This window comes from Mytilus trossulus, chromosome 3 (assembly GCF_036588685.1).
Source record: "Mytilus trossulus isolate FHL-02 chromosome 3, PNRI_Mtr1.1.1.hap1, whole genome shotgun sequence".
Taxonomy (NCBI): domain Eukaryota; kingdom Metazoa; phylum Mollusca; class Bivalvia; order Mytilida; family Mytilidae; genus Mytilus; species Mytilus trossulus.
In genome coordinates, this window is record NC_086375.1 from 36133031 (window position 1) to 36148301 (window position 15271).

The following is a 15271-nucleotide window of genomic DNA, read 5'->3' on the forward strand; positions in this document are numbered from 1 at the left end:
CGTTTATGAACGTTTACATGATATGGACCGGTGGTGCGTGGTTCACGTCTGATAATGACCGTTGGGGCGTGGTTTCCGTTTGATAATGACTGTTGGGGTGTGGTTTCTCTGTTAATGACCAGTGGGGCTTGGCTTCTCTGTTTAGAAAGATACCTTATATAAAACATGTTCCTGTAAAAGTTGTTGAATTGTTTATTATATTTTTTCGTTAATTGTAAAATTAGAGAGAACTTAATTAAGAATTTATATACTGAAAAGTTGCACTAAATTTAATGGCAGTATTACTACGACTGGTCTTCACTCTTTGCTATAGAAATCGTACAATTTCGCGAGTTCGCTTTAAGCGTTTTGAATTTATGAGAATTTTCCAAACATGGTTTATCAATGAAATAAACATAATAGTTCTTGAAAAACTGGTCATTATCGTGATATATGGACTGCCCACAGGACAGTGGTATTGACTAAGATAGTGATAATGACTGAGCCGAAGGCGAAGTCATTATCGCTGTCGCAGTCAATACCACTGTCCTACGGGCAATAATTATATAATTATTGGTCTTTCTTTAACATTTACTGATACTTTTCTTGTCTTACGTCTATGATGTATACATATATTTTCAACTCTTTTTAATATTAATCTAACACTTTTGTTGATTCAGCTATACCTGATTTGCCCCGAAAACAAGATACAGTTCCCAAAACATTTGCTGAAAATAATCAGGAAGTAACAACAACTGAAATGACAGAAGCAAAGGTAAAGTATGGCCATCTCACTATATCGTACATACGTGTTTTATGATACAGATATAGGTGGTATGAGTGCCAATGAGACACCTCTCCTTCCAAGTAATAATTCATAAAAGTAAACCATTTTAGTCAATGTACGGCCTTTACCACGGAGCCTTGGCTCACACCGAACAATAAGCTATAAAGGGTAATAAATACTAGTATAAAACCATTCAAATGGGAGAACCAACGGTTTTATCTATAGAAAAAAACGAGAAAACGAGAAACACGTATGGATAACAAAAACAAACGACAACTACTGTACATCAGATTCCCGACTCAGGACAGGTACAAGCATTTGCACCGGGATTAAACGTTTCTATGGTACCAAACAATCTCCCTTTTTCTGAAACAATAGTTATGATAGTATAACATCACAACATAGAAAAACACACGATAAAATTTCAATTGGAAGGCTTAACTCAATCAAAAAAGTAAATTAACCCACTATAAATTAATAAATTTAATCTGCGATACCTGAATGCAAATACATAGTTAATAAAATTATAAGGGACAAACATTCAAGGCCAAAAAGCAAACAAACACAAGTCCAAACAAAGCCATGAACAACCCTTAAAAAATAATCTCTTTTGAAAAAAAACGGTTTCATAATATACAGCAAAAATGAAAAATAACTTTGTCGTTTTATGTATACTACTTCTGTGTATATCAACTATTCCAATAAGGAATACCAAGAAAGTTCTGTAATATAAATAACTAATTTAGCACTAAGTCTTGATAAATATGGGGTGAATATCAACAATTCAACTATACAATTAGAGCTAGATAAAACTTCCTGTACAGATTAAAAGAGAATAATTTATGATCAGTTTAATTGTCTGGAGCTGTCTGGAGCTGTCATGTCAGTTATAGTACTGCAACCATAGTTCATTTTTTTTTTTAAATTTTAATGGTCCGGAAGAACACACACCTAAATTTTATATCGATGGAAAGAGGAAAACGTGTCCAATAAGAAAAGTCGGGTCGTAAAAATCTAGAGTGGTCACAATTTTGTTAAATTGAGGTCAAAGGTCAGACCTAAAAATATCAATATTTCAACCACAAGGACAAAAAGGAGAAATATTCTGATATTTATTCAATAGAATGCTACAAAAATGATTCAAATTGAATCATAAGCATATGCTATAAAAGATGTTAAAACGACAAATTTGACTACTTATATGAAGAGCTTCCATTACAAAATGGCGTTGATTTGGAACCTTCTGATTTGTTTTCCATTTAAGACATAGCAAAAGAAGAAGTGACCTTGACCTTTTCACATCCATAAACTTTCATATTGTGTATAGTGTTTCACTATTATAGTTTATTACAGAATTATTTTTTAAACTATAAAACACCAGTTTATCAAATTATTTTAATATTTTTTCTATCTTTGAAAAATTTAAATTTAAGCGCTGAAACAGTGTTTTTAATTTGCATCTTAAAGGTTGTGTTTTTTGTGAAAATTAGTATCTAGTTATAGATAAATACATATTGTGTATTTGCAAAGTCTGGACAGAGCAGTTATAACACAAAATATACTACAATAATCACCCGAGGCGAATGCGAGGTTTAAACACAATTGAGTGTAAAACAAAGTCAGTTTGGTGCATGAACATTTTTGTAGTGGGATAATCCTAGTAAAAAAAAGTAAACTCATTCATTTGTTAAGGGAAGGATGAAAAATTATAAAACGCAATGCCAATTTTTTAATGTTGTAATTCAAAATCAGTCATGATCCTTATATAACCTTTAAAAGCGACACACAATAGCTCAAGTATTCATTAAATATGGACATGAATCAATCTCTTAGTCATCATATGCGGATTCAGTACGCGTATTAGCATTACAAGACACTTCCCTTTTTTATAAGAACAAGTTCGGCGCAGGACAGAGTTTGTTTAAAGCAAACACAGTTTTTGAGTACAAATGCTATCTGGAGCGTAAATACCGTCATGATTCGGTCAAACTCGTCAGATATAGTCTTACCTTTGCATAGGAAACACAAAAGCAATGTGAGTACAAAGTTTCGATCAATGTTCGTGACTCTTATTCCCATAAGCATATGCATGATATATCTGCACTGCCAATCCCAAATGTAATAGGGCGAATGTTGCTACAGAAACGATTGATTTTGTAATAGCTACATATTTACGATGTTTTGTCATCTTTAGGGACAATATACGGTTCAGAAGCGCCTTTGTGTTATTTTTTATCAATTAACTAACAAATGAACTTTTGAGCCTAGGCTCCGTGTTGAAGACGGGACCGTAAACTATAATGGTTTACTTTCCATAGAAATACAAAAACGAGGACATAGCTCATAATAGCACTAGTGGCAGGATGAAGTTATTGTTTTTCTTCTAATGTATCTTTGATATTTTCAGACACACCTTGGTGTAATTCTGAAATTCTTAACATAGACTTAGACTTCAATTTTCCTGCAGCAGATATGGCATCCCCTATATTGAGTTCAGAGCTAAACTCTATATTCCATATCCCTTCACCCCACTGTGTCTGAATTGTAAGGTGTCACAATAACTAGTTAGTTCTCGAGTTTGGCAGTTTGGTAAGCATCAGAGACAATCTTGGGTAAAAGTGATCGGTATATGTAGAGGATGTGCTACATGAGAAAGGCTTTTTCTTATGGAAGAATAAATCCCATAACTAACAATCGTTATCAATGAACTGACATCAAGTTCAAATTCTAATTTTTCAGTAACTATGTTACTTAATTGCAATGGTGTGGACTTCAATAAGTACTTGGTTATGCATGGGTAAATCATTACTCACATTAATAAGCACAACTTAAAAGACTGTCAACACGTTTATAGGACTCGGTTTTGTGTACTTGTTTTTAAAGGTTTTCTTTTACACAAAAACCCTGTTTTCATATCCAAACTTCAAGGAAGAAACTGAGTGCGAGATCGTATAAAAGTGTCAGGTTGTGAGGATACATGTCCATCAGTTTGATCACATATATGAATTTCTGTTGTTTCTAATTTAAAGATCCCCAAGAGTGACTGGGGAAACGAAATATGGTCACTTGGTCTTCTCCCGACCGGCAGTAAAACGAAGTGGGGCGTCCGTTTGGCTATGTTGGATGTATCAAGTTCGCAGTCACGTCCGATCAGAATGAGGACATTAAATCCGATGTAAAGGGAGTGCCACGTTCTTTGCAAGTTAAAAACCCTTGCAACAACTCTTTGAGGGGTCCGTAGGTGGCATGTTGCAATGGAAAATTTCTGTCCAAATCCAATATACCATCATTGTCAATTTTCCCGACCATTATCCCGAATGGCCTCTATTATGACAAAACCTACCTATTGTTTTTATTGTTAACGTGTTCTCGTTGGTTTTAGTATCACGTGGTCACGCACCAAATCTCTGTGAAAATTCAATAGTACTTTCCCCCGACCATTTGCATGCATAGTAATTGCTTTGAGTTTAAATATTGACATACAATGTATTTTCACACAATAGCATTATCTGGAAAAACCTGTTATCCGAAGGATTTGGTTATCTTTTATAAAAAGTCAAAATTTTATTACCCAAAAATAACTTATTTACAGAAAATGCACGAAAGAACTTTTATATATATTCAAATCACTCAAAAATAAATTAGCTTCTCCTACAAAATCTACATAATCACATCGAAACTATCAAATTGATTGTGAAGGAAAAAATAAATGGTGGTGCTGATGACGGATAGAAAATGTCCGTACTAAAAAAAGGTACAAATGATGTTTTTATTTTTGAGTTTTTGACAAAATAGTTTGGAATTTGTCCAATAAAATTTGCATGCAGTATCGCAATAATATGTTTTGTCCTCTCAAATGTCAAATACTGTTTTTGAATCGTATGTTTTCTTGGTTTTTTTTTTAATAAAAACGCGTTAAATTTCTATCTAAAAAACAGCCAACTTTAAGTTTTAAAGTTTTACATGGAGATGGTATTATATTTATGTATTCATCATTCCGATGATCCTTGATGATATGTGCATAGACAATATTTACGAAAAAAGCGGGAAATTCAACCAAAAAATATATTTTGGGATTTTAAGGTAACTACCCAAAACCGTAAATTGAGGGGTATCCCCATTAAAGGGATAAAATACAAAAATGTGACCATAGAAACTTTTTACGACCCGACGGAAATTAAAATATAGATATTATTCTATCATTTAAAACAATTTGCAGCCGTGTGTTATTCCGGACCATTAAACTCGTTAACTAAGCGTCTTTTTTTTTTTTATGTCAGTTGCAGTACTGTTAACTGCTAGTAGTCTGATGTTATTTATGTATTATTGTCATTTTGTTTATTTTCTTTGGTTGCATCTTCTGACAGACATCAGACTCGGACTTCTCTTGGACTGAATTTTAATGTGCGTATTGTTATGCGTTTACTTTCTGCATTGGCTAGAGGTATAGGGGGAGAATTGAGATCCCAAAAAACATGTTTAACCCCGCCGCAATTTTGCGCCTGTACCAAGTCAGGAGCCTCTGGCCTTTGTTAGTCTTTTTTTTTTTTACTTTTAGTTTCTTGTGTACAATTTGGAGTTTAGGATGGCGTTCATTATCACTGAACTATTATATATTTGTTTAGAGGCCAGCTGAAGGACGCCTCCGGCTGCGGGAATTTCTCGTTGCATTGAAGACTTGTTGGTGACCTTCTGCTGTTGTCTGCTTTATGGTCGGGCTGTTGTCTCTTTGACACATTTCCCATTTCCATACTCAATTTTATTGTTTGATTTTTAACTTTTCAATTAAAACAAAAACAAGTTAAAGACAAATAAATGAAGGATCTGATGCTTCCAAATTTTTAATAGATCTGTTTTAATGTCAAATAATAAATTTTACTGTAACTACTTAATCCAATAAGTTTTTTTTTCCATATTGTAGCGTTAAATGTTATAAACACCATTTGTTTTCATTTATGTTATAACTTCTTCATGTAAATTTCTTTTGAATCATCTTTACATTTATTAAATAAAGGCAACAGTAGCATATTGATGTTCAATATCCATAAAGCGATGAAGCCGAAAAAAAATCCAGTCATATTAAAACCGAAGGGAAAACATCAACTAGTGTGAGAGGAAAACAGCGGATCAATAGAAATACTGAACTGCTACAAAAAAAAAAAAACCACTCAGATACACACATAGAAACTGACCATTTGATAACAACTGCTATATTCCTGACTTGGTGCAGGATGAAAAATGGTTGGTTGAACCTTGTTTTACGGCTAGCCAAATATACCGCATATATAGCAATGTGGCGTCGAACTGCTTACCCTTCCGTAGCACCTAAGAACACCCCCAGTTTTGGTGGGGTTCGTGTTGCTCAGTCTTTATTTTCATGTCCCACCTAAGATAGTAGAGGGGCATTATGTTTTCTGGTCTGTGCGTCCGTTCGTCCGTTCGTTCGTTCGTCCGTCCGTCTGTTCGTTCGTCCGTCTGTTACACTTCAGGTTAAAGTTTTTGGTCAAGGTAGTTTTTAATGAAGTTGAAGTCCAATCAACTTGAAACTTAGTATGCATGTTCCCTTTGATAAGACCATTCTAATTTTAATGCCAAATTAGAGAATTTATTCCAATTTCATGGTCCAGTAAACATAGAAAATGATAGTGCGAGTGGGGCATCTGTGTACTGTGGACACATTCTTGTTCTATGTTGTTTCTTGTGTACTATTATCTAGATATTAGAAGATGTTTGTCTTTTTCAGGTTTAGCCATTGCGTTGTCAGTTTTTTTTTCGATTTATGAGTTTGACTATTCTTCATGTATCTTTCGCCCCTCTTTTTTTAATAACGTTAAAATAGCAACATGATAGGATTACGGTACAAAAAACGCAAACAACACCTTTGACAGTTAAGACCTTAATTAATAATGAAACAGATGTACACCATAGAGTAATAACGAACACCACCTCCGATGGATTTAGGACAGTACACCACAATAGAATAATGAACTGTGCGTCACATGAATGTGTCATCGCAAAAAGTGACTTTTTTGTGATGTACATTTGATCACAGGCTGATTTAAAAGAAAATAGAACATACAATTTTGATTTAGTAAGTAATTGTGTTATTTTATGTTTTTTCTAACTATTACAAGAATATCAGATATTTGTGTTTGTAATGGTGTAATAATTTGTATTTTCTAATCATGTCGATTTTTCTTCTTACTGTGTAAAACCAAATAAGTACTGTGCATAAAGTTGCATTAAGAAAATGTCTGTACCAAGCGAGGAACATGACATTCGTTAGCTGTGTTTGAGCTTTTGATTTTGCAATTTTATTAGTAACTTTCCTTTTTCGAATTTTCAGTATTCAGTTCAGTATGTTTGTAATTTTCCTTATTTTAAAAACAAATGTTATATAAAGGATTTAGTTGAATCATTATCTTAACTTTTACATACATGTAGAAAAAAAATAGAATTGAAACCACAAACGACAAGACAACATAATGCTTAAAAAAGAAATATCAAGTAAATTCATGAATGATGATGTATAAATACCGGGACACATCCAATAGCAAAGCGAATTCATCTTCGGCAAATCAGTACCTATTTATTAGTTTATTTGTTACAAAGGCAGTAGATTTTCAATAATAACATACTTAACATTTTCACACATTCCTCTTTAGATGATTCTATAGAAATTTATTAAATGACGAATGTGTCTTGATAATATATACATAGATAATAATCACTTTAGTATGGCTTCTAATTTGGATTCTCCTCATATAGTGTCATGAAATAGTTGAAGATACGAAAACAGTGGAATCAGAAAGAGAAGTTTCAGTTGAGGAGAAAATACAAGACACAATAGCAGTGGAATCAGAAACAGAAGTTGCAATTGAGGAGAAAATACCAGACACGATAGCAGTGGAATTAGAAAGAGAAGTTGCAATTGAGGAGAAAATACCAGACACGATAGCAGTGGAATTAGAAAGAGAAGTTGAAACTGAGGAGAAAATACAAGACACGATAGCAGTGGAATCAGAAAGAGAAGTTGAAAATGAGGAGAAAATACAAGACACGATAGCAGTGGAATCAGAAACAGAAGTTGCAATTGATGAGAAAATACCAGACACGATAGCAGTGGAATTAGAAAGAGAAGTTTCAGTTGAGGAGAAAATACTAGACACGATAGCAGTGGAATTAGAAAGAGAAGTTTCAGTTGAGGAGAAAATACAAGACACGATAGCAGTGGAATCAGAAAGAGAAGCGGCAGTTGAGGAGAAAATACAAGACACAATAGCAGTGGAACCAGAAACAGAAATTGCAATTGATGAGAAAATACCAGACACGATAGCAGTGGAATTAGAAAGAGAAGTTTCAGTTGAGAAAATACAAGACACGATAGCAGTGGAATCAGAAAGAAAAGTTGCAGTTGAGGAGAAAATACAAGACACGATAGCAGTGGAATCAGAAACAGAAGTTGCAATTGATGAGAAAATACCAGACACGATAGCAGTGGAATTAGAAAGAGAAGTTTCAGTTGAGGAGAAAATACCAGACACGATAGCAGTGGAATTAGAAAGAGAAGTTTCAGTTGAGGAGAAAATACAAGACACGATAGCAGTGGAATCAGAAAGAGAAGTTTCAGTTGAGGAGAAAATACAAGACACGATAGCAGTGGAATCAGAAAGAGAAGTGGCAGTTGAGGAGAAAATACAAGACACGATAGCAGTGGAATCAGAAACAGAAGTTGCAATTGAGGAGAAAATACCAGACACGATAGCAGTGGAATCAAAAAGAGAAGTTTCAGTTGAGGAGAAAATACAAGACACAATAGCAGTGGAATCAGAAAGAGCGGTTGCAACTGAAGAGAAAATACAAGACACGATATCAGTGGAATCAGAAAGAGAAGTTTCAGTTGAGGAGAAAATACAAGACACGATAGCAGTGGAATCAGAAACAGAAGTTGCAATTGATGAGAAAATACCAGACACGATAGCAGTGGAATTAGAAAGAGAAGTTTCAGTTGAGGAGAAAATACCAGACACGATAGCAGTGGAATTAGAAAGAGAAGTTTCAGTTGAGGAGAAAATACAAGACACGATAGCAGTGGAATCAGAAAGAGAAGTTTCAGTTGAGGAGAAAATACAAGACACGATAGCAGTGGAATCAGAAAGAGAAGCGGCAGTTGAGGAGAAAATACAAGACACAATAGCAGTGGAACCAGAAAAAGAAGTTGCAATTGAGGAGAAAATACCAGACACGATAGCAGTGGAATCAAAAAGAGAAGTTTCAGTTGAGGAGAAAATACAAGACACAATAGCAGTGGAATCAGAAAGAGTGGTTGAAACTGAAGAGAAAATACAAGACACGATAGCAGTGGAATCAGAAAGAGAAGTTGAAACTGAGGAGAAAATAGAAGACACGAAAGAACCAGAAACCCTCGAAGTAGATAAACAAATTGTAGAAGCTAATATTATTGGACAACTAGCAATCAAACCCGAATCTTCAAATGATACTGGTAAGTGATTTACAAAACGTACATTTTTATTTAAAGTTTGGTTTATGTGGAGCAAGGTGTGCTTACTCTTTCGGAGCATTTTATATCACCTCCGATTGTTTGGGCGGAATGGTTTTTCATTCTTCTTGTTTTACAAGGTATTGTCAGTTTGTTTTCGACTCATAATTGTTATTATATACTTTTGATATTTTTCGGCTCTCTATTAAAGTCTTAAAATCAGGAATACACCAAGTATTTTTTTTTAAAGAGCACGATATAAAAAAAGACCAACAACTATAGACCATACTTTTACCTGTAAAAACAACAACTGAATTCAATAACATTTAATGAAAGGAAGGAAAGAGATCTTAAATTCTTAATGACTGCTTTGGGCCTCTTTTGTTTCGGGGTGGGGGAAGGGTTGGTGGAAGGATGTACTACGTTTATAATTTATATTGTTTTTTTAACTCACCTGAGCAAAAAGGTCAAGTGATCTTTTCACATCACTTGTCGTCCGTCATCAGTCGTCGTCGTTGTTGTCGTCTGTTAACTTTTACAAAAATCTTCTCCTCTGAAGCTACTAATTCAAATTTAACCAAACTTGGCCATTATCATCACTAGAGTCTCAAGTTTAGAAAATGTGTCCAATGACCCCGCCTGCCAACCAAGATTGCCACCATGGCTAAAAATAGAACATACGGGTAAAATGTAGATTTTGGCTTTTATCTCTAAAACCAAAGCATGTAGACCAAATCTGCTATGAGATAAAATTGTTTATCAGGTCAATCTATCTGCCCTGAAATTTTCAGACGAATCCAACCACCCGTTGTTGGGTTGCTAGCCCTGAGTCTGTAATTTTGATGACATTTTCGGTTTTTGGTTATCATCTTGAATATTATTATAGATAGAGATAAACTGTAAACAGCAAAAATATTCAGAAAAGTAAGATCTACAAATAAGTTAACATGACCAAAATTGTCAGTTGACCTCTTCAGGAGTAGTTGACCTTTAGAGTCAACGTTTATCATTTTTTCGTAAATTTTTGAAATCTTTTACAGTAATCTTCTTCTTTGCAACTGCTAAGACAACTTTAACCAAGCTTGTACATAATCATCATTTAGGTATCTAGTTTTAAAAATGTGTCCGATGATCGTGCCTTCTAAACAATATGGCTGATATGGCTAAAAGTAGAACATAGGGGTGAAATGCAGTTTTTGGATTATATATCTGAAACTGAGGCATTTAAAGCAAATCTAAAAGGGGGCAAAAATGTTCATCTCATTTAGATTAATTTGCCCTGAATTTTTCAGACGAATCTGAACTCGTTGTTGGGTTACTGCCCCTGAGTTAGTAATTTAACGGGAAATTTTGCAGTTTTTTTTTTATTATCTTATATATCATTATAGTATATAATAATATCAAATACTTAATACTATCAATTATGTTTTAACCTTATTTTACATGGTTTCCAAAGCCTCAGTTAATACAGGTGAGCGACACAGGCTATGGGAGCCTCAAGTTTAAATTGTATAATCCACATACTGATTTGATATTTTGAAACTTTTTACTTTAAAGTTAGTGTGTGATCTTATCTAATGCTGTCATGATTATTCATACAATCGTTTTCATTTTTGTCAAGTTGTCGGAGAACTTAATATGTGTTCAAGGTGGAATTTGAATCCAATTTGGAAAAAAAACAGCCGTCGAATTATGTAATTTAAGAACATTGACTGCAGACTTTTCATGCGATCAATTTGAGGATAAAATTATATACTTGCCTTTTATCAACATATTCTTCAAATCGCGAAAACTTATTTAAAGAAAAATTAACATGATCCACTGTCAAAGTTGAAAGCTATTTTTTTTTAGAACATATGATGATAAAATTGAATGGTTACCATTTCGAAATTAAGTTAAAATAATTGACATAACTCTTCCCTCACCAAACACTAGATAGTCCAATGTATTGTTTTTCAAATGTTTTTACTTCTTCAAAAGTCATTCTACAAAACAATAAGGGTTTATTTCAAAAACATGATTTACGCAAATAGAATTATTTTATTGTAGTCATGACTTGTGCTGAACTATGCCAATCTTGTCTAAGGGAGGACGAAGAAGAGGTCGCAGATCTGTGGTGTAATGACTGTAGTGAAGCTGTTTGTCGAGGCTGTGGTAAAGCTCACAGACGATTTGCAGTTGCTCATGATGTTATATCGATTAAAGATGCTACCGCGTGCAGACAACATGTACTCAAAAGCTGTTCTCAACACAAAAATAAAAAGATTATTCTATTTTGCGTAGAACATGACAAATTAATTTGTCATGAATGTTTGTCAGATAGTCATAAAAGTTGCGATAAGATATTGGATATAGATAATGCTGCAGACGGAATCAAAAAGAGTGCTGCCATTTCTGATTTAAAAGAAAGAATGCGGAATTTTAGCAGTATTCTTGAAAAGACACAAACTGAAAATGGGCAGACAATATCTAAAATCAGCAAAGAAAAAGAGAGTGCATATGACCATATACAAGTATTTTTCCAGTGCTTTAAAAAGCACTTATTTGGAATTCAAAAAAGTCTTAACCAAAAATACGAAAAAATAGTTAAAAAAAATAAAGAAAATAGTACACAGCTTAATTACTTAATACAAAATCTGCAAGAAAACATAGATTGGTTGTGTATGTTAGAACGTAGTTCCTCTGAAAGAAATATATTCTATGCAGTAAAACATCTGGATGCCATACAAATATCAAATGAGAAGCAAATCGCGAAAATTAAAAAAGACATGACTACGTGCCCGTTGGATGTTTTACCCTCTGAAGGTGTAAGAAATATAGATAGACTTTTCGAAGAATTGATGGGGAAATCTAAACGCTATAGTTTGTCTAAACAAACCACCAGTCTAGCTTCTGACTGCTTAAAGTCACAAATAAAAATCGAAAGAGAAATCCAGCCTCAAATGGAAAAATCATATAGGCCTCCACCATATCAGGACCTCGAAGCAGGCGATAACACAACATTTGGAGCATTGTGCTTCATTGGAGACGGTCGTATAATTGTTGAGGAATCAAAAGATTTTCCCCTAGAAAAACGGTATTCATTTAAACAATCAATCCACTGTCTTCGAATATTAGATTTGCAAACTAAGCAGTCTAAGCAGATAACTCTTTCACAAAAATATGATAAGTTCAACGTGTGTATAGGCTCCATTTGCATGTATAACTCAACACTTCCACTTCTGGCGTCCAACAGTGAAAAGAAAGGGATAATGGTAATTGACATAGATCTTCAAAGACATTGTAGGACGATTTACCCCAAGCGGTCTGAGCGTCTCGGTATTATCGAACACATTAAATGGGTGTCGTCTAAAAAAGGGAAATTGTTACTTTTGGCAGAGACTAATAAGGGTTGGTGGTTAATTTCTATTGATTTTAATGGTGCGATTTTATCAACATTCAGTCTTTCAAACTCAGTTGTTGATGTGGATTATGATGGTTCGAAAAGACTTTTTAACACAGACCATCAAGTCAATGATATTTTTGTCACTTCAACAGATAAAGAAATTACAACGAAGTTTTATTCAAGTCTTGATTTGAGAGAAGGGTGTAGCATATTGCATACAGTTAACGATGAGTTACTACTTCTCGAAACACACTCAAACACAATTTATAGACTAAACCTAAAATATCTTACTCCGTCGATTTTGATCAACCAATATATTACAAAACCGATGCATTTTAATGTATCCAATAATTTAAAAACAATTGCAGTTACTATGGACGGTGGAATGCGTGTAAGGATTTTTCCCATTTGATATTTCTGCAATCTTGACGTCTGATAACCTGAAAATTTTCGCAATTGTGTGTTAAGTTGCTAAAATTGTATATATAAAGGGAAATGTTATATAAAGTGTAAATAGGCATGTAAAAATATCACTTTGTTGAATATAGTGTTTGTGTATTTTTTCTGGGGGGAGGGGGTAAGGATGATTGAAGATGGATTTACATGAGAGGAAAACGTAACATAAGATACTAGAAAGTAACCAACAGATTTTTTGCTGCTCTTAATCTATATATTGTCTGGATACCCTTCATCAATATGAAGTGTTCGCAACTTACAGTATCAAGACATCTGCTGCGTTGCAAATTGTAACTTGAAAATCTTCTAGAACATCCATTTCATATAGGAACATAATCCTTATGTGTGGTGATATGATTGCCAATGAGACAACTATCCGCCATGGCGTACAGGTAACTAAATTGCATATACGCAACGAAAGGTCACCGTACGGCCTTTAACAATTAGCAAAACCCATACGTCAAAACTAGATTGAAATAAACCCTCCCCTAAACATGCCATAAATAATGGTAAAAAAATACAACACACACAAACAACGATAACAACTTAATTACAGGCTATCTATTCGACAAACATAGAACATAAAGAAATCGTATCTTTCTCATGTTCGAATTCGATTAAAAAGACAAATAAATGTAACAATTAGTTTATATGGCAATGTTAAAAATGCCTTTGAAATGAATTACGTAACAGGAATACAGTACAAATAAATGCAAGAAGACCCAGGACAAAGAAGTACATAAATAAAAAATATAATAGTTCATTTCGACATGTAAAACAAAGAGTAACAACGAAAACCTTATATTCATTTACGACAGTACACAAACACAGAATAATAGAATTAGAAACTGTGCGACACGAATGTTTTTATTCCGAAAAAAATAGCGTCACAGGTTATTTTCAATTTTTTTATATAGAATCGGGATAAAGCTTTTAATGGCACAATAATAAGTATTTAGAATAGTGTCAGCAATGGTGTAATCAATTGAATTTTCTAACAAAGTCGTTTTTTCTTCTAAATCATACTGTGAAAAAAAATCACAAATAAATCCTGTGCGTATAGTTCCTTTACACTAAAGTTCATACAAATGAATTAGTTTATTCATTATCTTTACTTTTACCTCATTTTACATATAGAAAATTAAATTACATTGAAACACAAACTCAATAAATAAGACATAAAACAAATCAGAATTACAAACAAAACATCATAACTAAAAACATGAATGTCGGATGTTCAAAGACCGTTACACGTCTAAAACAAATGCGAATTCACACTAAGTATCAGTCATATTCGGGAATATGTCACATTTGGTACAGAAAAGACGAAACATGGTAGATGGTAGACAACAAGTGTGTCCATAAATAAAGGCAACAGTAGTATACCGCTGTCCAAAAACTCGTAAATCTATAATAGACAAAATACAAAATCGGGGTAACAAAGTAAAATTGAGGGAAACGCATTAAATATAAGAAGAGAACAACGACACAACATTAAAATGTAACACACACAGGAACGGACTAAGCATTAGAAAAAAATCCGATGAGAATAACAAATATAACATCAAACTAAATACATGAATTTTGGATAGAAAAGTACCGTGACACGTCTTATAGTAATGTGAAATCACACTCAAATATAAAGATACAAACGACACAACGGAAACACACGTTAAAATGTTACACACAGAAACGAACTATGATATATCATAGCCCATTTTCCTGACTTGGTACAGGACATTTTTAAAGAAAAAAAATGTGGGTTGAACCTGGTTTTATGGCATGCCAAATCTCGCACTTTAATGGCAATGTTAAATATAACATTAAAATTACAACATAATTTAACAGGACAACAATACAAATAAATAGGAGAATGTATTAGACAAAAAAATACATGAATAATATATAACAAAAGGTATCAGGTTTAAAATTCAATACGCAAAAATCGCGCCTCGTCCACACAAGACCCGCTAGTGACGCCCAGATATAAAAGTTCGAAAGTAAAAAAAAAAGTACAAAGTGGTACGGCACTGAGGATCAAAAGTTGATAAAGGTTGTGTCAAACACGGCTAGGGTTTTCTGCTTTGTATACAATTAACGGATTTTCATTTTAAATCTTTCCTCTTCATAACTCTGATTGAGCAGTTACCACATAAGGGGCACA

The 15271-nt window shown here is 33.7% G+C and overlaps 1 protein-coding gene across 1 annotated transcript in view; it reads left to right on the plus strand.

Moving 5' to 3' along the window:
* LOC134710732 (uncharacterized) overlaps positions 1-12807 on the plus strand; it is a 48764-nt gene extending 35957 nt beyond the window's left edge. The window contains exons 3-6 of the mRNA XM_063571124.1: positions 660-754; positions 7535-9269; positions 11316-12342; positions 12804-12807. Of these exons, the coding sequence (XP_063427194.1) occupies positions 660-754; positions 7535-9269; positions 11316-12342; positions 12804-12807 (2861 nt within the window). The remainder of the gene's footprint in view (positions 1-659; positions 755-7534; positions 9270-11315; positions 12343-12803) is intronic.
* Positions 12808-15271: the final 2464 nt, after the last annotated feature.